This window comes from Budorcas taxicolor, chromosome 20, assembly GCF_023091745.1.
Source record: "Budorcas taxicolor isolate Tak-1 chromosome 20, Takin1.1, whole genome shotgun sequence".
Classification (NCBI taxonomy): Eukaryota; Metazoa; Chordata; class Mammalia; order Artiodactyla; family Bovidae; genus Budorcas; species Budorcas taxicolor.
This window is the reverse complement of record NC_068929.1, coordinates 41,486,153-41,513,328: the sequence shown is the minus strand read 5'-3', so window position 1 is coordinate 41,513,328 and position 27,176 is coordinate 41,486,153. Positions and strand designations below refer to the sequence as shown.

Genomic DNA, 27,176 nt, shown 5'->3' with positions numbered 1-27,176 from the left:
AGGCAAGAGTGAACCAACCAGGATATTAAAAAGAACATTCTGATTATAGGGCAGAGAATGGCCTTAAGGGATGTAAAACTGGAGGCAGAGAAACCATAGGGTATATAGACAAAGCTGTGAAAAAATAAAATATATATGGAAAAAAATATTATCCTTAATATATGAAGCGTTTTAAAAAATCAACAGAAAAATGGGAAGCTATAGAAGAAATGCCACTGGCCAGTAAATAACTGAAAAAAATATTCAATCTCACTAAAAAAAAAAAGTTTTAAAAATAAGGACAGTTTTCTTGTAAAATTATAAAAAATTGCTATTTTTTAATGAGGTAAGACTGTAGGGGGAAAGGCCTCCTATATACAATAAAATGTCAAATAACCTATTTGGAAAATAACTTAGCAATATCCACCAAAATTTAAAATATGCAGACCCATGAATAATCTGTACCAACAGACATTGCTCCTGTCAAAGAGCTTAGCTGAGTGAAGAAAACAGGTATGATTCAAACAGAAATGGTGTGAAAACTGCTCTATAATCTAACATGGAAAATTTTCTGATGAACTGATTATTTAAACTGAGATAAAAAGCTAAACTGAGGATTGGAGTCAGCCAACCAAAGGAAAGAGTAAGAATATTCCAGACAGAGGGACAGCATGTACGAAAGTCTCCAAGCAGAAGAGAACAAGGAGTTTCAAGAAAGTGAAAGAAATCCAGTGACTAACAGGTAAGGAGAGTAATGGTCTGAGTACTGCTTGATCAGGTTGAAAAGTAAGAGCAAAGTACTCCAGAAGGCCTTAGCAGCAGTTCATTTTGAGGTCAATGAACAGGCCTAAAAACAGAATGAAAAGATTTGGCTTTTTAAAAGGTGCTTGAAGTAATCATTACAATTTTCCATTCTAAGCTACCTTAAAGTTCTGTTGACTTGTTACCATAACTTTGAATATAAACTATAGTCTGTTTTTATTTCATTAATGAAAGTATTTTCCTCTAAATTCTTTAGCTATAATAATAGATTATTATACAAAAGTTAAGTTTAAGTATAAAATATTGATATTGGCTATAACTTATGAGTTTAAATTCCTTCAAAGTTCATAATTTTTATAAAATGCAGAAAGTATTTAAAATAGTAGCTTCTTTTCTTCATATAAAATAACATAATTTGAATTGTCATTATTGTATCATTATAGTCAACTCAACATAATTTGAACTCTGTCATTACTGTGTCATTATAGTCAACTCTTCACCAGACAAAATACATCAGATCAGACTAAAAGGCAATTTTCAGTGAAAATAAGTAGCTGTTTTTCCCTCTCCAAAATCATCTGCCTCAAAAAATGACAGCAGGTAGAGGTGACCTCTGGCCATCTAGCAAACATTTCTTTTGAATGATTTGACATAGCTTGTAAGTTTTATTAACGGTCCAAAGAAAAGAAATGGACACACAAGATATACATAATTCACTCCATGGAAAACATATCATAAAACACTAAACTGGTTTTTATAAAACACATTTGGGAGATTTTATGGATAGCTGAAAAACATAATTAATAATTACCCCCTAAAAAGGTGACTGTGATCTGTTAAAAGATGCATTCAAAACCAGTGTATTTCAAGTTTTCTCTCAAACTAAGTTATCAATAGTCTCATTCCATACTTTATTCTGCACAACTCCATCTGATTGGTTATCCTAAACTATACACAAGGTGTCAGTGATTCCTCACTGCTTTCAAAATATAGTCTGGACTTCAGTATGACTTTTAAGGCCCTCCCTGGCTGTATATCTTTCAAACTTTCCAAACTTTGTATTTTATCTTATGCTTAATTAGTTTGGTTTAAAAGTCTCCTGATATCTGAGCAGAATGCTGTCACCTATGAAAATTCTACACTTCCTTCAAGGCCCAGGTCATATTTCACTTCCTCCATTTCATCTCCACTGATCGCTACTCTGAAGTGAAACTTCTCAACACTAGAGCATGCATCATTTACACTGCATTTGCCATAAACTGTGAGGAACTGTACAATTTTGTACTCTAGACAGTTAGTATCCTAATAGCAAGTTCCACATAGCACTTCAGATGGCAGGAAGATATTAGGTATTTATTAAATGATAAAAAAAAATTTTCTCCACAAGTTTATAAATTTTCAGACATTCAGAAAACAGGAAGGACCCAAAATTTCCTTAAAATACATAGACAAAGAAATCCATATCTGATAAATTGGGGAGGGGGTAAAAGGTACAGAGTTCTTTTATTTTGGGGAACTTCCTGCTATTTGCAAAACAACCATTAAGAGTGTCTCTTACGATATAAAAATGGATCAAATTAACTCTTTGTACACCTTAAATTTAAAGGGCCTCTTGATGAAGGTGAAAGAGGAGAGTGAAAAAGTTGGCTTAAAGCTCAACATTCACAAAACTAAGATCATGGCATCTGGTCCCATCACTTCATGGGAAATAGATGGGGAAACAGTGGAAACAGTGGCTGACTTTATTTTGCTGGGCTCCAAAATCACTGCAGATGGTGATTGCAGCCATGAAATGAAAAGACACTTACTCCTTGGATGAAAAGTTATGACCAACCTAGACAGCATGTTGAAAAGCAGAGACAATGGTCAACAAAGGTGCATCTAGTCAAGGCTATGGTTTTTCCAGTAGTCATGTATGGATGTGAGAGTTGGACTATAAAGAAAGCTGAGCGCCGAAGAACTGATGCTTTTGAACTGTGCTGTTGGAAAAGACTCTTGAGAGTCCCTTGGACTGCAAGGAGACCCAACCAGTCCATCCTAAAGGAAATCAGTCCTGAATATTTATCGGAAGGACTGATGCTAAAGCTGAAACTCCAATCCTTTGGCCACCTGATGCGAAGAACTGACTCATTTGAAAAGACCCTGATGCTGGGAAAGATTGAGGGCAGGAGGAGAAGGGGATGACAGAGGATGAGATGGTTGGATGGCATCACCAACTCAATGGACATGGGTTTGGGTGAACTCTGGGAGATGGTGATGGACAGGGAGGCCTGGCGTGCTGCAGTTCGTGGGGTCGCAAAGAGTTGGGCATAACAACTGAGCGACTGAACTGAACTGAACTTATATCAGATATATTCAATTAAAAAAGTGCTTTCTTATTCACATGGAAAATTTTCTCTTATCTAAAATGTTTTAAATCCCTCACACCTCAAACTTATACTAAAATAGCAAAGAAGGCATCAATTCCAATCCTTAATTTACCACAGCCTATTTTTAAGTACAGGACTTCTACATAAAAACAACAACAGTAACAAAATCTATCTTTATTAAGATACTGAAGGTTCCTCCCCAAATTTCTGTTGTTTAAACCACCCAGTTCACAGATCTAGAATAATAAACTGCATTTAATTTATACTTGGTGAAGGAATTTTGAATAAACTCGTGAAATCTATATTCCTTAAATATGAAAGAACTGAATTTTAATATCAACTTTTGAGGGGAATGCTAGCAAATGATCTTTCAATTATTTTATTATCAAATATAAATTTTCAAATTTTGTAAAAAGTTCAAATCTTCAGTTAAAATTTTTCAAATATATCAAGTATAAAAATTACCAAATATAATTTCTTTTGAAAAATATAATAATATCCATCATATGCCTAAGGAATGCTACAGTTCTTAACATTTTATAAATAAATGCTGAAAAGTCAACATAAAAATTTTCAACCACAATCAAAGAATCAGTATTCATCAGTATTCATTCTTTTGTTCACTTAAAAATGGTTGCTGAGTATCTAAGAATTTAGAGAACCAAGGGAGGTGTTATGGGTTGGAACTCTGTTCCCCCAAAAATCATATGTTGTCTCAACACCCAGTACTTCATAATGTAATCTTATCTGGGAATAGGGCTTTCACAGCTTTAACTGGTTAAATTAAGAAAAGGCTTACTGGAATGGGGTGGGCTCCTAATCTTACTGGTGTCCTTATAAACAGAGGAAATTTGGACACACAGGCACACAGGAAGAATATCATGTGAATATGAAGACAGAGATCTACAAGCTAAAGAACATCAAAGATTGTCAGTTAACTATCAGAAGACAGGAGATGTGGTACAAATTTCCCTATAGCCCTCTAAAGGAACCAACCATGCTGACACCTTGATCTTAGACTTTAGACCCCAGACAAAAAATTTCTGTTGTTTAAACCACCCAGTTCACGTACTTTGTTATGGCAGCCCCAGGAAACTACCAGAGAAGGCTTCCCTGAAGAATTCTCACTTGTATTGAGAACTGAAAATGAAGTAGGAATTAGCGAAAGTGAATGGAGAAAAGAGGGTTCCAAGAATCTGGGAACACCGCACTCAAAAACAGAACAAAGAAAGCAATGAACATAATGTTAAAGAGTAGGGGTCGGCAAAACAGATCCAATCCAGCCCACCATCTGTTCTTATCTGAACACATCCACTGCTCATTCATATTGGGTATGGCTGCTTTCATGCTAAAGCAGCCAGTGAAGCAGTTTCAACAGAGAGCATATGGCACAGAAAGCGTACAACAGTTACTATCTGGCCCTTTACAGAAAAGGGCCTGTCCCTATAAAAGCACGAACTAGAGTCAGCCTGCCTGGCTCCATCACTCGGTAACTGTGTGCACATGGGAAACTTACCCTCTCTGTGTCTCACTTTCCTTTATAGAAATAAGGATAAAAAACCTCCCTTATAAGGCTGTTTTGAGAATTGAATGTATTAATATACATAAAGTGCTCAGAAAGGCATAGGCAAATACGTCTATAAGTCTATATATTTGTTTGCCTACATGTTTGCTATTATCATCACCATTAATAAGTTTGAGGAACCAAAGTTGACCAGTGTTAGAAGACTTCAGGGGCTTGAGATAAGGCTTGAGATTTTGACATGGGTCAAATCATTTTTTGATTGGCCACATTACAGTATCTTGGAGACTACTCTAACATGAATGAAAGCCTTTAGTATAAGGTTTTAAGCTGAAGATAACATTATTGGAATAGCATATTTTCACAGAAGAGCAAAATCTGAGGTGACTACATTCTTTTTTAAAATCAACTAAATTATTAAACAGCAAAATTTTGTACTTTGTTGTATTTTGCATGTATATTATTGAAATGTATACTTTCAACAACTTTATGAGATTTATTCAAATTATATGCATATTACAAGTGAGCAAAATGAAGTACCTTATTAAGATTATAGACAGGAAAAAAAACTGAGGCATACAAATTCCCATGAATATTGTTCTCTAAAGAGGTTTCCAGACTTGGTGGGATTACTTTGGGTCAAACATTCAGGAAGAAGCCCAACCTTTAATAGCAATTTTCATTTCTACTATAGTCATAGTAACTATGTAACTTATCATCTAACTCTGACCACTTTTTGAGTCTCAACTTTTAACTATTAAAAGTTACCCCAGGATAACAAGCATAAGCCTGCACTGTTAAATACATTCACCCTACATCTTTGTCAATTAGAAGATAGAGATGATATCTTACGAAGTTGAACTGCCAATGAGTCATCTGAATGGGTGAGAAATTCTTTAGAATTACACCTCATCAATTTTTCAGTCTAAAGTCCACCAGTATGCTGTTAACACCACCACCAACAAAACCAACAGTGTATACAAAAAGTGATACTTAAAACTTGATGACTGTTGACTCCAGCATTTAAACTTGCTTACCTCCATAACATCTTCTAAAGTCTCTTCTGCATCTGCTTTCTCTGTCATCAATTTGGCTGCCTTAAAATAAGTTTTCATGAGTAGATAACCTCTTTTTGCACCATTCCAGTATGACCGAGGAATTTCTACCAAGCCATACCCCAACAACAACACAAGAAGAAACAGACCCCATGTATTTGCAGCTGCTATCCCAATTGTCTGAAGCTGGTTCCTTAGAAAGAGAAAACATAAGCAGATAGCTGTGATACATTTTTCTAACAAAAACATAAAATGAAACTAACTAGTGTTAAAGGGTTTTTCAGAAAACAACTGCCTTACAATATAGATCCAATGTTATATGAAAAGTTTCAACCTTCAAATCTCAGCTCCTCTTTTAGTGACAGTAGATAATCTGTGTTGTAATGAAAAGTTAGAGTGTGACTGCAGAAATAGACACAGCAAACACTGCTTCTATTAGAGTTAAAATTAGAATCTTAGGAAAATTTATGGCAAAAATTATCCTGAAGAAAATACATTTTTCATTAGGTACTTTCTTATTTAATATTAACCAAGAGAAGACTGAAAAGAATTTTAAGCCTGAAAAAATTTTGTTTTGAAGCAGACACACACACATCTCAAGAATCCAACAGTAAGGATAATCACTACTACTCTATTCCTAAACTTTTCAGATATGACTCTTCATATATATCATAATACATTACAAGTATAACACAGATTTCAACTTTATTTGAATGACAAATCTAAACTTAAAGAGAAATAGGCCCTCATATTATAATCAGAACAAAAGAAAATATTCACAACTTACAATGAAAAATAAATCCAGTTATTTAGTCATACGCAAAATTTTAAAGTCTATGAAAAAATCATGAGTTAATACTTTAACATAGCTCTTTGATAAAACATCAGTTCTTTGTCTAATATGTATATTCAAAGAAGTTATTCTATATTTTCCTTCTCAGTAATATGGGTTATTATGATATTCTTTTGGGGGAACCCATAAAACATGTCATGGTAGGTTTCCCAATGAAATGTTTACTTGTATATGAAATAAAATTTCATTTTAAAAAATGCAAATGTACACAGAAACAATGTTAAGAACATGGTTTATCTTACCATTCTAGGTGCAAGTGTGGGTTGACAGCTACATAAATTAAAAATGCTCCAAAAATCAGCAAATAGGTGCCATAATAGATTGCATTCTCAATTAGTGCAGTTTTGATCTTCCCAGTGATGGAAAACCCTCCTGATCTTGCATATGACTGCATGAAAGGTAACAGAATCCTGGATGATTAGAAAAAATATGATTAGAAAACACTTGGCATGTCTGTATAATTTCAAAACACTGGAAACACCTAAATCTCAATTTTAATGTGTGGTTCTTCTCATGAATCAATATGATTTTGAGTAATAACACTGAACCAAACTATAAGAGAGGGCTGAATATTTTCTAACATTAAATTCTGGGGAGAGAAAAGCATATTCCTGGGAGCAAAAACAACGATCAACAGAGAGTACAACAATACTCTCTGACTTACAAGGAATCTGAAAAAGGCCTTTAAAGCTTTTTTGAATTAATTTAGACTACATCCAAAGAATAGTGAGGAATCATTTTCTTTAACTGAAGGGAGACACGACCAAACTTTTGTTTTCTATGGACTGATATGGGTTCAACATGGAGAATGGGCTTAAAATGGAACAAAACTGTAACTATTTAGAATGGGTAAGGGGTGGTGGTGTGCTAAGCAGGAGAGAAGGGTGGCTGTCAGTATACTGATTTTGAAGTATAGGTAGGTCTAGACCCTCAGTCGTTTGACTCTGGGAACGCCATGGACTGTAGCCTGCCAGGCTCCTCTGTCCACGGGCTTTCCCAGGCAAAGATAATGGAGTGGGCTGCCATTTCCTTCTTCAGAGGATCTTCCCAACCCAGGGATTGAATCCGGGTCTCCTGCATCACAGGTAGACTATTTACCAACTGACTGAGCCACAGGGAAGCCCAAATGTCAGGGAAAAGTGTCCTGGATACATCCTAAAGGAGTTACACAGGAAGTAGCTGGCCATCCAGCTTCAGAATTCAAGAGAAAGAACAGAAATACAGATAGATTTGGAGTCATCATCATATCAATGGTACTGAAATAACATCAGTAGATGAGATCTGGAAGGGTGTATATACATAGAATGAATGAGAAGGAAAGATCTGAGACTGACGCCTCAAAAATACCAACTTTTAAATGAAAGGCAGACAAACAGAAGGAAAAGCCAACAAAGGAGACTGAGGGAACAGTCAAGAATTTTGGAAGACAACAAAGAAGTACATGGAGAAGAAAGTGTTTGAAAGTGGAGAGAGGAAACAGTAAAATCAAAGGCTGCCAAGAGGTCAATAAATTAAGAGCCTGTATGTGTAAGTGGAGAAGGGAGAACAGGAAACAGGGTCCAGTGGGTTGTGGAAAGAATAAGCAGTGAGCAAATGGAGACACAAAATGCAGACAATTCTAGAAGTTTGGCTATGTAGGATAAACTATGGTATATTCAATAAGTAGAAACCTTTACACAAATTTAAAAAAAATAAGAATACTGAGACATACAACACAGAAGAATCTTCCAAATTATATGAGCAAAAAGAGAAGCAAAAAGGTACATACTGTATAAGTCCATATTTATAAAGCTGAAAAAGCAGGCAAAACTAATCTATGGTAACAGAAGTCAGAATCATGTGTTACCTTTGGGGAGCGTAATGACTGGGAGAAAGGTATGTGGGAAGCTTCTGGGGATATTATTAATGTTCTATATCACAATCTGAGTGCTCATTATATGGGTATATTCACTTTGAAGAAAAGTCAAACTAAATACAGTCTGTGGGATTTTCTGTACTAATTTATACTTTAAAAAAAGTCTCTCTAAAAAAAATACACCAATGATGAGTAGATCATCGAGGGGAAGACAGAAAGTTGGAAAGGGCTCTGACTTGAATTTTCTAACAAGAGCTGAAGGAGATAGGTCCATTATTTCAGGAAGAGGGATTAACTTTAAGAATGACTCTTACATTCTTGGAGGGAAGGAAAGAAAGGATAGGTAGATAGGTTTGTTGGTGAGAAGCTGAAAAGAGGTGCCATCTGACGATTCGTTTTTCACTGGATGGCAGAAAGTAAAGTCATCTGCAAGGAGAGAAAGTGGCTGTTTCTAGGATGTAAGAGAGAGAGTCACAACCACTGCTGAGATTTGCAATAACTGGAAAGATTTGCTGTGGAGAATGAAGAGCAAACAGATGAGAAACTCAAAGGGTCAAAGTTTGGCAATGTTGAAGAACTAGCTGAGTTCAATGTGTATGCTACAGGCATGCTATACTCTGCTGTGTGATTTTTCTCTTGCCATGTTCTCCACCTCCAGTTTACTTGTATTATATTTATTATAAAATGCTCAATAGGCAGTGGAAAAAGTATGAATGAGTCTGGAGGACAGCAGAAAGACAAAGATATAGGGTAGAAAAAAAAAAAATTTGGAATGCATCACAGGTTAATGAAACCATGGCTATAAATTACAGTTATTCAGGGAGAGTCAGATAACAAGATGACCAAAGATGGAACCCTTGGGAACACCAACATTTAGAAAATGGGCCACAGAAATGGAGCATTTAAAGGAAATCCAGAAGTTTGCACTAAGCATACAGAAAACCAGGGGTTAATGATGACCTTAGCAAGAGACCAGTTTCACATAATAATGGGGCTTGAAGAAAACTGAATTGAAGAAAGTCCAGAAAGAAGGCAGTAACGAAGAGGAAATGGTGACAAGGAGAATTTTTTGTCTCTGTTTTCTATTTCTTGTTTATTTATTTCTTTTCATTCCTTTTAAGATAAGACAGACCTGAATGAGGGGAGAAAGCATATAGATTTAAGGGAAAATATACATAAATAAGTTGTAAAATATGAAAGTTCACTGAAAAAATGATCCCTTTTTAAAATTTAGCCAAAATATTGAAAATTTTATCCTTCACCACCACTTACCATGTTAAAAATTGTGAAGTCCAATATACTACCCTCCAGAAAATTGGCATGATTCCATCAGGAATGTAACTCCATGGCTTGAAACACGGATGTTGGCTAATAACAATTTAAAACCAATTAATCAAATGCTACTTAAATGAACTGCACAATTAATTTGTGTTGGCAAAGTTCACTTACATTCAGCTTTAAATTATGGATTCTATCTTGTAAAATTTTATAGAAAATTAAAATTCAAAACTGTCAAAAAACACACAAAGGGAACAAAACTCTTTTAAGGAGGAATGCATTTAAATTTTCAATTTTTTTTAAGTCTTTTAATAAAAAGAGGACATTATGTACTAATAGACTAATGAAGTGACAGCTTTAAAAGTAAATGCATTATGAAATCAAACTCTTGAGATGATTACCTTTAAAATATACACTCACTTCATTGGATTGGTTATGGTGGCAAGAAAAAAAGGTTATCAAGTGATTAAGTCCTAGAAACTGGAACCCTAACTTATCAGTCACTATAGCATATGTCCTATGGAGACAGATGCTAGCATCTATACATAATTCTGTTTGAATTTTCTGAAAACATGTTTATCTGACCATAGATTCTTTCAGTAATAGTCAGCATTCCTAAATTGTAAAGCTATTCTTTAGTCCAAGGGCTTTTAACACTCCACAGTGGTGCTTCAAAAGGGAATAACTACTACATTTAAAATTCATCCTTATCTAGCTTTGATTTTAAAATAAATAAATAAAGCGGCATGCTGCTAAGTCACTTCAGTCATGCCCAACTCTGTGCGACCCCATAGATGGAAGCCCACCAGGCTCCCCCGTCCCTGGGATTCTCCAGGCAAGAACACTGGAGTGGGTTGCCATTTCCTTCTCCAATGCAAGAAAGTGAAGTCGCTAAGTTGTGTCCGACTCAGCAATCCCATGGACTACAGCCCACCAGTCTCCTCCGTCCATGGGATTTTCCAGGCAAGAGTACTGGAGTGGGGTGCCATTGCCTTCTCCGTAAAAGCTGCATAAACAAGTATATAATATTACTTAAAGCACTAGTAAAAACTACGTGTGTTAGTCGCTCAGTCGTGCACGACTCTTTGCGACCCAATGGACTGCAATCCACCAGGTTCCTCTGTCCATGAGATTTTCCAGGCAAGGATACTGGAGTGGGTTGCCATTTCCTATAGCCAATACTTATTAGTTCTTTACTGGGAAGTTTGATATGAATTCAATATAACCTTTTGATAATTTGAACTTTATTCTCAGTCTAAAATCATAATGTTTTTAAAGGATGCACATATATCAAAGGGATATCCTATGTATGGAATAACCTCCTCTTCCTTCATTACAACCTTGTAAATTAGGAAAACAAGAAAATGCACACCCCATTTTTTTTTTACTGGATTGGAAAAACAGCTTTTGGAAATCTATTCTTTGTAAAGAACTAAAAAAATCAGGTCTTCTCCAAGTTTCTATTAGCATCTGCTGAGAGGTCTTGAATGCCAATAAATATTTAAAATGTATTCAAGATTAAAATTTAAATAGGATACAGGTAATGAAAAGTCTATTAGCGAAGGATGAAGAAGGGAGGTGAGTAGAGAATGAGGATAAAGTTATAAATATAAAATCCAGATGCTAAAACTGACAATTTTTAAACAAATTGCTCCCTACAACATTTTTTTTAAAAAAGGAAGAAAGTACCTTGGGATTGGGATAGCAGTTGCATACAATCCTGTCATGTTGCTACCCTCAGGAGGGCTTGAGTTTGCAGCAGCATGTTTGCACCGGTTGTATATTGTCTAAAGCAATAAAGGCATGGTTTAAAAATGAAAACCAAAAAGTTACCAAATACTTAAGGGATATTGGAATGTATCAAGCTCTTTACCCAAAATTACCTTCCTGGCTATGCTTTTTAGTGACCAAATTCATATGATTAACACTTGCTTAAAATATAAGTTTAACTTTTATATAACTGAGTTATCTTAAAAACATATCTCAAACATGCTGTCTGATTACAACTGCCTTTTAAATTGTGAAAATTAGTTTCACCTCTTACCGTACTAACATCCAGAGGGAGTATAAACACAATCAGAAAGCAGAGATACCAAGCTAGCAGTGTTCCAACAATGACAAGTCTATGCTGCTTCTTAAAGTCTCCATATCGATGAAGTAGGAATAACGCCAGGAAAAAGACAAAAACAATCTCGAGTCCCAAAGCTGCACCACTCATTATTCAATGTTTCCTTTGATTCAACAAAGTAATTCATATATAGGCCTGGATCATTTCTGTAAGCCAAGAAGAAAAAAAATAAGGCAGTGTTAACATATAAAATGACCACTTGGAAATTTCCCAATTATTTTTTATTCATGTACTAACAAATTAGAAAACTGTCAGGCTTTACACCTGAGTCTGAGTAAGATAAAAAGGATAAACCCTATTCTCAAGTACTTCTGTTTTTTAAAGCATATGTTGAAAATTTTGCATAAATTATATCTTTAGGAAAAAAACTATTTTAGCAAAAATAACACAAGTTCCAAAAATATTACAAAGTAAGAATACTAGATATGAAGTTTAAATATAGTGTCACTTGGAGTTGTTCCTTAATATTATAAATCCTAACATTTTATATAAATACACTGTTGACTGATCCTACAAAATTAAATATTTTGTAAAATAAAGGTTTCTAAGTCATCCATAATCATTACTTCAGATTTTCTAAAAGAGAGGGAGGGAGAAACAGAAAGAGAGAAACCACTTGAAAGTAACATTTCCTTTGTTTGAAGCAGTATTTTTCTTTCATATGAATCTTGTCTAAATTTCAGGACTTGAAATTCTTATTCATCTCACGTGCCACAAAATACTTATCTTTTCCATCTATCTATATCAATCTTATTGTCTTTAAAGTTACTTCACCTATTTTATAGGCAGAAAAATTTATCAATGATTAGTGAATAAAGTTATATATTTGAAAATATTTTAATTATAAATGTTGATGATACAGACATCAGAAAATGGTTTATTTGATATCTCTCTACTCTTATAAAATAATTTACCTTTACTAACTGAAGACAATATATGTGCTTTCCACCTCTATAAAATCAATGTCAGGCATTTCTGGGTGTCTATGGACTAACTACAATATCCCAAGGAAAAATTAATATCTTAACATAGAGAATCAGTATCATGATGCAACCCACCAAAATAAAACAAGGTAGAATCAATAAAATATGTCAAATTAACAAACATTCCCAACCAAAGCTAGTTATTAAAAGAATAAAGAAAGTCTGAGTACTTTACAGGTTAAATTTAAATTTATATAAGAAATACCCTTTTATGGAATATCACAAATGAAAATCACATTTAATGAACTATTTACTTCATTATTTCTTTATATTACTGAAGCAGTTTCCTTCCATCCCTCTGTGGATTTCAACCAATATTTTCATTCTTCAGTTCAGTTCAGTTGCTCAGTTGCATCCGATTCTTCGTGACCCCATGAATCGCAGCACACCAGGCCTACCTCTCCATCACCAACTCCCGGAGTTCACTCAGACTCATTTCCATCAAGTCAGTGATGCCATCCAGCCATCTCATCCTCTGTCGTCCCCTTCTCCTCCTGCCCCCAATCCCTCCCATCATCAGAGTCTTTTCCAATGAGTCAACTCTTCGCATGAGGTGGCCAAAGTACTGGAGTTTCCGCTTTAGCATCATTCCTTCCAAAGAAATCCCAGGGCTGATCTCCTTTAGAATGGACTGGTTGGATCTCCTTGCAGTCCATGGGACTCTCAAGAGTCTTCTCCAACGCCACAGTTCAAAAGCATTAATTCTTCGGCGCTCAGCTTTCTTCACAGTCCAACTCTCACATCCATACATGACCACTGGAAAAACTATAGCCTTGACTAGACGGACCTTTGTTGGCAAAGTAATATCTCTGCTTTTCAACATGCTATCTAGGTTGGTCATAACTTTTCTTCCAAGGAGTAAGCGTCTTTTAATTTCATTCTTAGGTATCTAAAATAGAAACCCATTTGTCATTCTCTATCTTCATTTCCTCTATATTTTACTTCAAAGCACTTATCTACCTGATACAATGTATGTTCTTTATTTTTCCCTGTAAAAACCCCCACCACACACATAAACACACCTTCTCTTTCTCCATGAGAGCAGAGGGCAGGCATGCTCAGTTGTGTCTTGACTCTTTGCAACCCCACGAACTGTAGCCCACCAGGCTCCTCTGTCCATGGATTTTTCCAGGCAAGAATACTGGAGTGGGTAGCCATTTCCTACTCCAGGGGATCTTCCTGACCTAGGGATCAAACTCAAGTCTCTTGCATCTCTTGTATGGGTAGGCAGATTCTTTACCGCTGCGTCACCTGGGAAGCCCCATGAGAGCAGAGGCTTCACTGTTTTGTTCAGTACTGTACTCTATGTCTATATGATAGTGTCTGGCATATAGTCTGGCTATTCAAAAAATAGCTGTCAAGTGAATAAGTAAATGAATAAAAAACATTACTGTATACTATAGTACATACACTATTATTACTGATGACTTCAAAGATAACATAACACCCACTATTGTCTCCAAAATTGATTTTACATATATTTATTACAACTCAAGGGCTTCCCGGAGGGCTTCCCTCAAGGGCTCAGTGGTAAAGAATCTTCCTGCCAATGCAGGAGTAAAGAGTAAAGTGAAAGTCACTCAGTCCTGTCTGACTCTTTGAGACCCCATGGACTATCAGTCTACGGAATACTCCAGGACAGAATACTGGAGTGGGTAGCCTTTCCCTTCTCCAGGGGATCTTCCACGTGGGTTCAACCCCTAGATGGGGAAGATCCCCTGGAGAAGGAAATGGCAACCTGCTCTAGTCTTCTTGCCTGTGAATTCCCAAGGACAGAGGAGACTGGTAAGCTACAGTCCACGAGGGTCACAAAAGACTCAAACATGACTTAGCAACTATACAACAATATTACAACTCAAAAGGCTTAAAATTCTGCTCATTACTAACTACTACTCAAAATTTCAAATTTCAATATCAAAGGAAAATCTTATATCATTACGGTATGCCAAATCTTATTTTTAAGCCAAGAATAGGTTAAGTGACAGCCAGATGTAGAATATGCTGATGAAACCATTACCATCTTAAGAATGAATATCAGAGATAAGCAAGGAGATGCTAAGGCATGGCCGACTGAAATGATAGAATGTTACTAAAGTATAAGAAATGATACTTGCTAAGATTATGTAATAACATTAGAAAATTACCATAACATTAACAGAAAAACTAGATTCATGTATTTTTACATAATATGCAAAAAAAATAAGAATGAATGAACAACAATAAAATACATGGAGACCTTAATAATCATTAGGTAGTAAGATAACAGTTTAAGCAAACAACACAATCAGTTACAAACTTCCTGGTAGTTACTAATTATTCTTTTATAATGGCTGTCAATTTTTCAGCTTGATTCATACTACTTTTAATGTTATAGATGAATAAGCAGAATTATGGATCCTTTATTCTAGTAATAAAGAAATGATTTGGTTACATTTCTTCCCATACTCAGTGTATGTGTCTCCTATTGCTGTTGCCCATTTGAATGCAGAGTTCCAAAGAATAGCAACGAGAGATAAGAAAGCCTTTCTCAGTGATCAGTGCAAAGAAACAGATGAAAACAATAGAATGGGAAAGACTAGAGATCTCTTCAAGAAAATCAGAGATACCAAGGGAACATTTCATGCAAAGATGGACTCAATAAAGGACAGAAATGGTATGGACCTAACAGAAGCAGAAGATATTAAGAAGAGGTGGCAAGAATACACAGAACTGTATAAAACAGATCTTCACGACTCAGATGACCATGATGGTGTGATCACTCACCTAGAGCCAGACATCCTGGAATGTGAAGACAAGTGGGCCTTAGAAAGCATCACTACGAACAAAGCTAGTGGAAGTGATGGAACAGCAGTTAAGCTATTTCAAATCCTAAAAATGATGCTGTGAAAGTGCTGCACTCAATATGCCAGCAAATTTGGAAAACTCAGCAGTGGCCACAGGACTGGAAAAGGTCAGTTTTCATCCCAATCCCTATGAAATCCAATGCCAAAGACTGCTCAAACTACTGCACAATTGTACTCATCTCACACACTAGTAAAGTTATGCTCAAAATTCTCCAAGCCAGGCTTCAGCAATACGAACCGTGAACTTCCAGATGTTCAAGCTGGTTTTAGAAAAGGCAGAGGAATGAGAGATCAAATTACCAACATCCACTGGATCATCGAAAAAGCAAAAGGGTTTCAGAAAAACATCTACTTCTGCTTTATTGACTATGCCAAAGCCTTTGACAGTGTGGATCACAACAAACTGTGGAAAATTCTGAAAGAGGTAGGAATACCAGACCACCTAACCTGCCTCTTGAGAAATCTGTATGCAGGTCAGGAAGCAACAGTTACAACTGGACATGGAACAACAGACTGGTTCCAAATAGGAAAAGGAGTACGCCAAGGCGGTATATTGTCACCCTGCTTATTTAACTTCTATGCATAGTATATCATGAGAAATCCTGGGCTGGATGAAGCCCAAGCTGGAATCAAGATTGCCGGGAGAAATATCAATAACCTCAGATATGCAGATGACACCACCCTTATGGCAGAAAGCAAAGAATTAAAGAGCCTCTTGATGAAAGTGAAAGAGAAGAGTGAAAAAGTTGGCTTAAAGCTTAACATTCAAAAAACTAACATCATGCAATTCAGTTCCATCACTTCATGGCAAATAGATGGGGAAACAGTGGAAACAGTGGCTGACTTTATTTTGTGGGGGAGGGCTCCAAAATCACTGCAGATGGTGACTACAGCCATGAAATTATAAAGACGCTTGCTCCTTGGAAGAAAAGTTATGACCAACCTAGACAGCATATTAAAAAGCAGAGACATTACTTTGTCAACAAAGGTCTGTCTAGTCAAGTCTATGGTTTTTCCAGTAGTCATGTATGGATGTGAGAGCTGGACTATAAAGAATGCAGAGTGCCAAAGAATTGATTCTTTTGATCTGTGGTACTGGAGTGCAAGGAGATCCAACCAGTCCATTCTAAAGGAGATTAGTCCTGAGTGTTCATTGGAAGGACTGATGATGAAGCTGAAACTCCAACACTTTGGCCACCTGATGCGAAAAACCAACTCATTTGAAAAGACCCTGATGCTGGGAAAGACTGAAGGCAGAGGAGAAGGGGTCAACAGAGGATGAGATGGTTGGATGGCATCACCAACTCAATGGATATGACTTTGAGCAAGCTTTGGGAGCTGGTGATGGACAGGGAAGCCTGGTGCAGTCCATGGGGTCGCAAAGAGTTGAACACAGCTGAGTGACTGAACTGAACTGATTGCTGTTGTAAAGAATTAGAAACTCAGTGGCTTAAAACAACACCCGCACATCAGTTTCAGTGGGTCAGCTATCTAAGCAGAGTGTGGTTAAACTGAATTCTCAAGACTGAAATTAAAGTGTCAGCAGGTGTTCCTTTCTGGAGACTGAGGAACTCCGCCCATGGCAAAGGTCATGAGGAAGGAGGCTTGGCATACACAAAGGTGTGATCAAGCCTCAGGAAACCCCCTGTTCCCAAGCATCTACCCCAAAACCAGAGTCTGTTTTATGCTCTCACCTACACCTCTGACTTTACGGGGGGCTCTCCCCCATAACCGTTTCTCTCGGAGGAGTAAACGTGCAGCTCCAAGGCAATAAAAATTCCTGGGCATGACAAGAGTGTTTCAGCTTACAGACTCCTCTGAAGGTTATGTAGCCCGCCTGTATAGGTTCGTCTGGCCACATGTGATTGTTTACAGCCTCCCAACCTGAGAGGCACAAGATGTTTTAGACTTACGAAAGGCAAATTCTTTGGGGGAGTTGGAAATTATTAGTATAGTGGGTTGGTTAGGAATTATATTGGTGAAGGGTTTTTCATTTGTTGTGTCAATAATTGCTGCTAATTCCCTGCCCTGGGTGGGACAAGGATGTCTCAGGTCAAACCTCTCTGCTGACAGACTAGCTTGTGTGACAGGATTATCCATACTCCTGCCACTACAGCAATGATTGTTTACTACCTCTCAACCATAAACAGCACAGAGAGTTTTGGAGTATTTTGAGAGTCTTAATTAGCATAGGGCTTTTTCTTCCTGTTGAGTCAATGATTGCCGCCAGGCCTCCATATCCTTAGGCACCTGGGAATATATTAATCAATGTATTTGGAATATAGAAAAGGAAATAAAGTAGTTTTTGATGTTAGCAATACTAGACTTTTTGAGTTAATGAATTTTCTCTTTTGTAATAGATCACTGTACTTTGTTATAAATCACTGTGTCCTTGCTATGTGAAAAGGTAACTTTATCACTATCTTAAGACTAAATAGATCTTAAGGGGAACATTGGTGAAAGGATTTTTATTTGTTGGGCTGATGTTTGCTGCTAAATCTCCATATTCCCTGCCCTTATAATGAATATAACTAGCATATAGGAGAAATAAGCATTAACCTTTAAGCATATAGGAGAAATAAGTATTAACCTTTAAGATTAATCAGGTTAACCTTGGGTTAAATAAATTCCTTTCTTGATTGTAACTCACTACACCCTCACCCTATAGGAATGTAACTTTCTTTGGAGGGTGGTGCCTGGTTTAAGAAAAAACACCTTTGGAAAAAATAAGTTTTTTGGTTATCAGAAAGAAAGGATCATAAAATGTCAGCAGGTCTCAGTCATGGCCAGAAGATGATGTAATATCCCTAAGACCTTTTTTTTATACATTTATGTGAAGCACCTGATTTTGATAAAGGTCAGGACTGCTGACCCCCACGTGACTCTGTATTCATCCCTATGTGTAACAAAAGGTATATAAGCAAACCCAAAAATAAAGAAATCGGATCAGTTTCTGGAAAGACTGATTCCCCCATGTCGTTTCTTTCTTGCTCCCTGTTTTTCTGGCTGAATTCCCTTCTGGAGCATGGATGCTATTCCACATAATCCAAGTTATTCAGCCTCTTTTTCTCCACTAATCTTCCTACTACACTATCCATTTCTAATCTCTCTATATATCTGTAATTAAATATGTATTTTTCCAAGGATGCCAACGCCGTCCCCACCTTCGAATCACCCTGGATCCACCGGGGCTGGACCCCAGCACTAAGATCACTTAGGCTGTTGCTAAAGACGGTTGGATGGCATCACCAACTCAATGGATATGAGTCTGAGTAAACTCCAGGAGTTGGTGATAGACAGGGAGGCCTGGTGTGCTATAGTCCATGGGGTCGCAAAGAGTCAGACACGATTGAGCAACTGAACCGAACTGAAAATTCAGTTTTTATGGCTATGGGACTGAGATCCTGATTTCCTTGCTAGCATTTATCCTTAATTCTAGAGACTTTTTCCCAGTCTTTGCATGTGGTCGTATATACCTCAGAGCCAGTAATGGCTTGTCAAATCCTTCTCAGGCTTGAAATCACTGACTTTCTCTTCTGCCCTTAGCTGGGAGAAAGGTTTGCATTGAAGGGTTCACCTGACCTCACTGGGCCCACATGAATAATCTATTAATAGTCATATTTACTGGTTCCAGAAGTTAAGGCATAGATACCCTTGGTGGCTCTATTATTCTGCTTACCACACCATCTATTTCTCTTCAAACTGAATACTTATTGTCTTGTTTTGACACAATGTTATGCCTAGGGGGGTGTCCCATGAAACTAGAAATGAAACTTGTGGGTTACCCTAACATGAGATGAAAAAATAACAGTTTAAAAGTACATACGTTTAACCTTGTAACTAACTTCAAGTGAGGAACTGTTTTATTTTTTACAGTGCAGAATGATAGTACTTTCCAAGGTTCCTTATGAATTCCTATAGCCTGCTTTGGTTGTTTTAAATGAATAATTTTCTATTCAAAGCTGGAGGCACTTTATCTCCATCTTATTTAGTTACCTGTATATTAAATTCATAAAATAATTGTCAATTAAAATCTAATAAAAATAAAGATTGAACAATTCAAGTCTGGCATATTTCAAAACTCATTGCCAAGGACAGAAATTTGGCAGTATCAAAAATCTTAAAAAAGGTACATAGCCTTTGTCCTAGCAACTCCTCTTCAAATAACTTAGAGAAAAAAACAAAATGAGGTAAAAATTTATCTACAATATTATTTTTCATAGCAATATTATTTAAACATTAGAAACATAGAAACAACTTAAATATTTGTACTAAATAATTCAGGAAGTCTTAAGAATATCCACCAGTCTCATTGTTGTCCATTATCTTTTTTGACAGAGGGTTTCATAAATCACTAATCTTGCTAACCTAGCCATGACCTATGGGAGCAGGAATCTGTGACAGAGTCAAGGACCACCTAACAGAAAGATAATGATGAAAGGAGCCCACCAGATTCCTTCAGTCTAGAATAAAGATGAGATCCAGAGGGATTTAGAGATGTTAAGTGGGATCTCAGGGAGTATACAAAAGAAACACACATATATGCATGGACAAATATACATCAAAATACTAACAGCAGTTGTCACAAAGTGGTAAAGAGATGACTTCTACTTCTATTTTCCTTGTGCTTTTTTTTGTATGTGTGAGCTTTTCATTTAAACTAATAAACATGCATTTTTGTAATTTTAATACAATTAAAAATGTGTAGTAATACAAAAGCAAAACACATAGCAACAAGACAATGAAAATTTTTGCTGTGGTGTTATTAAGTGCCTAGAATTAGAACTATTTTTAAACACAAATGTTTTATTATATATCATGGGAAACCTGGATTCCAAATCCCAACTCTAATAATTGTGTGATTTTAGGCATTTTTGCTGTTAAATGAGAATATATGATCACCTCACACACATTGCTATGATGGTCAAATGAATTATAAAACACCAAATAAGAGTTCCATAGTAGGTCTTCAACAAATGCCAGTTGTTAATCTCCACCTCCTTCATACCTTGTGCTTCTAGAAGATAACTAGTTGCCTCAATGGTCTCAAAGCATAGCTTTACCCTAAATGGTCTCCCCAACCTCAGCCCCCCTGGCCCCCCCAAAAAACAATGAGTGGATACCAAAGACCTTTTGCTTCTCATTCTCTGTGGTTACGACAGTTTGTGTCACATTTGTTCCTATAAAACAAAACACAAGCTTCATGCTCACAGAAATTGCTCTCCTTGCCTCGCATGACAAAGTAAGGTTACCTCTCTAGGTCTACAAGTTGGCCAAACACCCTTTCATCTATCTATCGTGTTCTATCCCTTGTGAAGAGACAGAAGACACCTCAAAGCCACGTCAAGAGGAGCACTTGACACACCAATGTCATCCATTTTTCTAGGCAAAGTATCAAAATGGAGGCGAATCAAAATGAATCACTTGCTGAACTGCAATGAGGTGTAGCTATGCAAAAACACAATTAGGGACAAAAGGGCAAATATGTCTTTGACAACAACAATGGTCCTTCTGAAATACTACTGTTTATTTAAACTGTTTAGACTAACAGGTAAAAAAAAAAAACACTAAAATTTAGAGGCAAATCAAAATTTAGTTTCACATGATCAGAAAGGAAAAGGAGACATAAAGCTATTAATATCATAAATAGACATTAATACCACAGTAGCAAAAGTAGGTTTTACTCAAAAATCAAAATGCCAATCCATTCACTCAAATTTTAGTACCTGATGAGCAGGCACAGTCTGCCTTTGAAAAGACCAGCTCATAAAGTCTCAACTCAGTCTTTTACCAGTCATCAAGACACTATGTGAGAGTTGGACCATAAAGAAAGCTGAGTGCCGAAGAACTGATGTTTCTGATGGGGTTGGAGAAGACTCCTGAGAGTCCCTTGGACTGCAAGAAGATCCAACCAGCCAATCCTAAAGGAAATCAACCCTGAATATTCATTGGAAGGATTCATGCTGAAGCTCCACTACTTTGGCCACCTGTTGCAAAGAGCCAACTCACTGGAAAAGACCCTGATGCTGGGAAAGATTGAAGGCAAGAGGAGAAGGGGACAACAGAGGATGAGATGGCTGGATGGCATCACTGACTCAAAGGACATGAGTTTGAGCAAGCTCCAAAAGATGGTTAAGGACAGGGAAGCCTGGTAGGCTGCAGTCCATGGGTGGCAAAGAGTTGGTCAGGACTAAGTACTATTTATGTTCAGTTCAGTTCAGTCGCTTAGTCGTGTCCGATTCTTTGCGATCCCATGAATCACAGCACGCCAGGCCTCCCTGTCCATCACCAACTCCCTGAGTTCACTTAGATTCATGTTCATTGAGTCAGTGATGCCATCCAGCTACCTCATCCTCTGTCGTCCCCTTCTCCTCCTGCCCCCAATCCCTCTGGGTACTATTTCCTGAGTACTTTATGGCTGATAATAATTTTTCAGACTAAACATACTTTAAGTAGAAAATTTAGAGGTTAAGATCATTTTGGAATCTGAAACATCCCATCCCAAATATTTTCCAAAAGGGAGGTGGGGGAGATAGGAAGGAAAGATTGGTATCAACTGAACAAGAGAACACAGACAAACATTTTATCAAAACCTGACTCTGAAATTGAATAAAAAATTTTCAACGAGACCTAATGATTCATCACACAGGCTGTGTTAACTTAAATATGTATCTTTACTCAGATATGTGCATAAGAACTAGGAGACAACTCGAGATCCAAACAATGAAAAATCAAAAGAATTAGAACAGAACCAGATGGGAGTAATGAAAGTCAACAGTACCACCAGTCAAACTTTAAATCTTCAAAAGATAATCATTAATTCCACATTAAACGATTTCAGGTATAAGGACAATTCAGCTTAGGATATAGATAGAATACCACAAGAGAACGTTAACTCCCACTCTAATAATGCAAAAAAGGCATAACATCTTTTGAAGCCATCTTTAATAAATGAGCCGAGTTGGCAAACCAACCAGGTGAACTGAATTCCAAAGTGTAACAAGCCCTTTTGAAGAAAAATGGACATATTCAAACTGTTTCACCTTTGGCAAGGCATGAGAGGCAGCAATCATTAAGCAGGTAAGAAGAAAACAACTGGATCCATTGTAATGAATTCTTAAAGATTTTCAGTAAAGAGATTATAAGATTCACTTCAGTAATTAGAAAACAACCCATAGACTATTTCCTAGCAGCAAAATAATTTTTTTTTAAAGGAGTAGTTAATATTGACCCACTCCAGTGTTCTTGCCTGGAGAATCCCAGGGACAGGCAAGCCTGGTGCGCTGCCATCTATGGGGTCGCATAGAGTCGGACATGACTGAAGTGACTTAGCAGCAGCAGCAGCAGCTAATATTGAGATTAATATTAAATAGATTCCAAGCACTTTGCTACCATTTAACATGGTTTATCGAATTAGACTTCACAACCCAGTAAGAAAGGATTATTAGCATCCCCATTTAACAGAGAAAATGGTACAAGAGAGTGTAAGAAGTGGGATTCAAACAGAGGCATCCTGACTACAGAGCCAGGCTCACAATTAGGATACTGGATACTGGAGTCTTTAATCCATTCCAGACATACTTTTTTTTAATGCAAGTTAGACTGTTTAAGTCATTCCTTTTGCTCAGCTTTCATTTGTTAATTTCATTTCCGTGAACAAAGTAGACACATTCTCCTGTTATTCTTTTAGATATATCAAGATAGAGTGCTAATAAAGTCATGTTTAATACAGAATCTAACTAACTGTGTAACTTTGCAGGTAAGTCTGCCATAATCTAAGGATAAAAACATGACTGTAATCTACGAGATGAAAGTAAAAAAGAAAGCACAGAGCAAAACAGAACTGGGAAAGAACCCTTCTGTTCTTGCCCCAACTTGCCCATTGTAGAGAACATTAAATTGCAAAGAACTAAAAGATCTACTTTAAAATTAAGCAAAGGAAAAAGAATCTTTTGAATTTTGATGAGCAGATAGAAACTTCTTGCTATGTAACTGTTGTTAGTCTTTTGTTCACCTAAGCTAAATAACATAAAAAAAGTAAAGGAATCTTAAGATTTACTTCATGCCATTATAGAACTAAGGAAAAAGCACATCACATTTCTATTTAATAGAATCTCCTTGTCACATTTGATTTTCAAAAACAATAACATACTGTGCTCTGCTGTGCTTAGTCCCTCAGTCATGTCCAACTCTTTGCCACCCAATGGACTGTAGCCCACCAGGCTCCTCTGTCCATAGGGATTCTCCAGGCAAGAATACTGGAGTGGGTTGCCATGCCCTCCTCCAGGGGATCTTCCCTACCCAAGAACCAAACCCAGGTCTCCCACATTGCAGGCAGATTCTTTACCATCTGAGCCACCAGGGAACCCCATATAATATACTACTGAATACTGAATATATATGTATGTATAAATATGTACACATAAGCTAGTTCTATGCCCTAATATTGACCATCTTGTAGCTATGCTCTTGTCCCAGGTATGAGAAACACCTTTCCAATTTACAAAGTCACTTTGTACTCTACCTGAAACTTTCGAAGAGTATTAGAAATTACTCACTCTAATGACATTTGCAGATATATTTAAAATGTAATTGATTTGTCCTAGATACTGATCTAGTAATTCTAGAAATATGGTATACTTCTCTCACTAAAATGGGACTTGGGGTGTACTGAGTGTATGAAATAAAAAGCTTAATCAGGAAAACAAAATAATCCACATCAGTAGCAATCACAATGCAGTTCTTGGAAAGACCAGACAGGAAACTCTATGTAGCTAATAATCTCAAACCTTCAATGGACACAATTCCTTATATTAAAGAACCAATTTACCAAGTTAAACTTTTACTTAATATATTAAAAGAAAAGCCAAGATTAGAAGGAATGCAGAAATGATTCCATTTTCATAAGCTAAAATATTTCTGCAGCCAGGGCAAACTATTAGAGCCATATCTATTCTAGAATTTGAACACTTTGATTTTCCTAGTTGACAGGCTCTCTCTGAAGCCCTATAAAGGACCTTGTTTCCACTAATTCAGATATTTCAAATATTCTGAAAACTAGAAATGTTTCCTAGCTCTCAGGCTAAATCCTAGCACAAGGATATTTCTCATTTTTAAATTTAGAATCATCCTATTAAACCTTCCTTATAAGAGCTCTATGTGCCCTCTTCCAATTATTGGGCTTCCCTGATGGCTCAGACAGTAAGAATCCGCCTGCAGTGCAGGAGACCCGGGTTCGATCCCTGGATCGGGATGATCCCCTGGAGAAGAAAATGGCTACCCATTACCGGGTTCGATCCCTGGATCGGGATGATCCCCTGGAGAAGAAAATGGCTACCCATTCCAGTATTTTTGCCTGGAGAATCCCCATGGACAGAGGAGTCTGGAGGGCTACCGTTCATGGGGTCGCAGAGTCAGACAGGACTGAGCGACTAACACTTTATAAGACCTCTATCTGAAGTGCCTTCTTCCAATTATATTTCAAAACTTTACTCTCATCATGGCATTAAAATTTGTTTATTTCTTCTCCTCCATTAGTTTATAAGCTCCCTCTGTCTTGTTCACTTTCCTGAAGAAGACTAAATATTTCCTCTGAATTGCATTTTTTTTGTTTGACATTTTGTTTTATTTTACTTTACAATACTGTATTGGTTTTGCCATACATCAACATGAATCCGCCACGGGTGCACATGAGTTCCCAGTCCTGAACCCCTCCTCCCACCTCCCTCCCCATACCATCTCTCTGGGTCATCCCAGTGCACCAGCCCCACGCATCCTGTATCCTGCATCGAACCTAGACTGGCAATTTTAAGAGAAAGGATGTAGACTTCAAGCAGGCTACAGCTTTCTCCTTAGCCACAATATCATGAAGATAACTTTATGTAAAAAATTGAACACTGAATTTAAAAATATTTTCCATGTAACATTAGCTTAATGAATTGTGAACATTCAGCTTAGTATTCTTCATCTAGTTTCAACTAGAACCAATCAGTGAACAGATCCATTCTTTACCCGCGTTTTACCTAGTTTCAAGAATCAACTACTAAAGGATAACGAACGCCCTCCTCTGTCAAGAGGTGGTTCCATTTCAAGTTATGCACCAAGCCTGAAACAAGCTGATATACAAGCTGGGGAGGTTTAACTCCAGTGTAAATTGAATTTTTTTTAAGAAATAAGAAGGTATGCCACACAGCATGCTTAAGTGATATTCTAGTATTTTTGTGATGACGCTGCTTATTTCTGAACTTTATAAATCCTCTCCATTTTTATTAGGGTTGGAAGTTATTCCCCTTCTCTCTTCCACTGTTTTCCCAGGCTCGCAGTTATAGAACATTTGCACAATGGATTTCGCACGGTCATCCTACCCAGAAAATGGCACTCTCTAACCATCTCCAAACTTTTCTCCGTGGATATAGTCTAAAAGCAAGCAGCTGGCTTTTAGGACGTGAGGCAAACAGAACTTTTTTTTTTTTTGAGACAGTAATCGAATGGTTTTGCTGGTGGCCGCTAGCGTGGCACGGAAAGCCTTTTGCAAACAACAGTCACCTTATTTGTTCTCATGCTATCATTTATGAGACTTCTCAAGGCTGCCGGGGATGCTGAGCTTTCCCCTGGCACTCACCGCAATCTCCTGCTCCCCTAAAATTAAACCTCCGCCTGACGTTTGAACCGCGCTTTCGTTTACAAAACGCTCTCACGAGCCTCCTCTGATTTGACGGCGACTGTGAAACGAGCGTTCTTGCCGTGGTGCCTATTTTACACGTAAGGAAAGGATCCTGTCCACAGACCTAGTCCTTAGGGCCGCCCTCACCCGGGTGGAGTACGCAGCTCCAGGCAGAGAGGGGAGCAGGTGTGACGCCCACGGCCGCAGCCTCTCACCTGGCCGGCAGGGCGTGCCACGGCCTCCACTCAGCTACCTGGGACGTAGGCCCCGCGACGGCGGCCTCTCGGGGTCTCCGGGGCCCCCCTCTCTCAGTCCGCGCTCGGCCCCGCACCTCAAAGTGCCTCACGCTCTCCTCCTCGGGCTCACCGTCCGATCTCCCCGGACAGCGTCCAGAAGGGCCTGGAAACCCCGCGGCCGCCACAGCCGTACAGGGTTTGGGACCCACACTCCTTGGCGACAGCGGTGGCAGTCACCAAAAGGTCGGGGGGTCCCGAGAAAGGAAACCCGGACCCCAGTCAAACAGCTGACATTTCCCCCAGTCAGCCGGAGCACCGCCCACTTCCGCTTCCCCGCCTACCCTGTGGGTCGTCCGGTCCCTCAGCCGCGCGGGGTTGTGGGTATCTCGAAGGCGGCAAAGCTGCAAGGAAAGGAAGTAGTGGCGAAGCAGCCGGACTACCAGGCTGGGCAGAAACTACAATTCCCAGCAGGCAGCGGGGCCGCAGACGACGGCTGCGGAGGAGAGCCGGCTGGCTGGAGAATTCTGCGCGCGCTGCTGGGATGGAACGTTGATAGAGTTCGCGGGTTTCGCTGCAGCAAGCCGGGGCCGCACGCAGTGCGCCGCCGCGCGCCAAAGCGGGAATCCGGGGGGCGGGCACCTCTGCAATTA

General features: G+C 37.9%; 1 protein-coding gene across 1 annotated transcript in view; it reads right to left on the bottom strand.

The window, feature by feature from the left end:
* Positions 1-11,891, bottom strand: part of LMBRD2 (LMBR1 domain containing 2) — a 33,528-nt gene extending 21,637 nt beyond the window's left edge. Inside the window, exons 1-5 of the mRNA XM_052659243.1 lie at positions 11,718-11,891; positions 11,363-11,460; positions 9,668-9,763; positions 6,783-6,950; positions 5,670-5,880 (exon numbers count right to left, since the gene is read on the bottom strand). Of these exons, the coding sequence (XP_052515203.1) occupies positions 5,670-5,880; positions 6,783-6,950; positions 9,668-9,763; positions 11,363-11,460; positions 11,718-11,891 (747 nt within the window). The remainder of the gene's footprint in view (positions 1-5,669; positions 5,881-6,782; positions 6,951-9,667; positions 9,764-11,362; positions 11,461-11,717) is intronic.
* Positions 11,892-27,176: the final 15,285 nt, after the last annotated feature.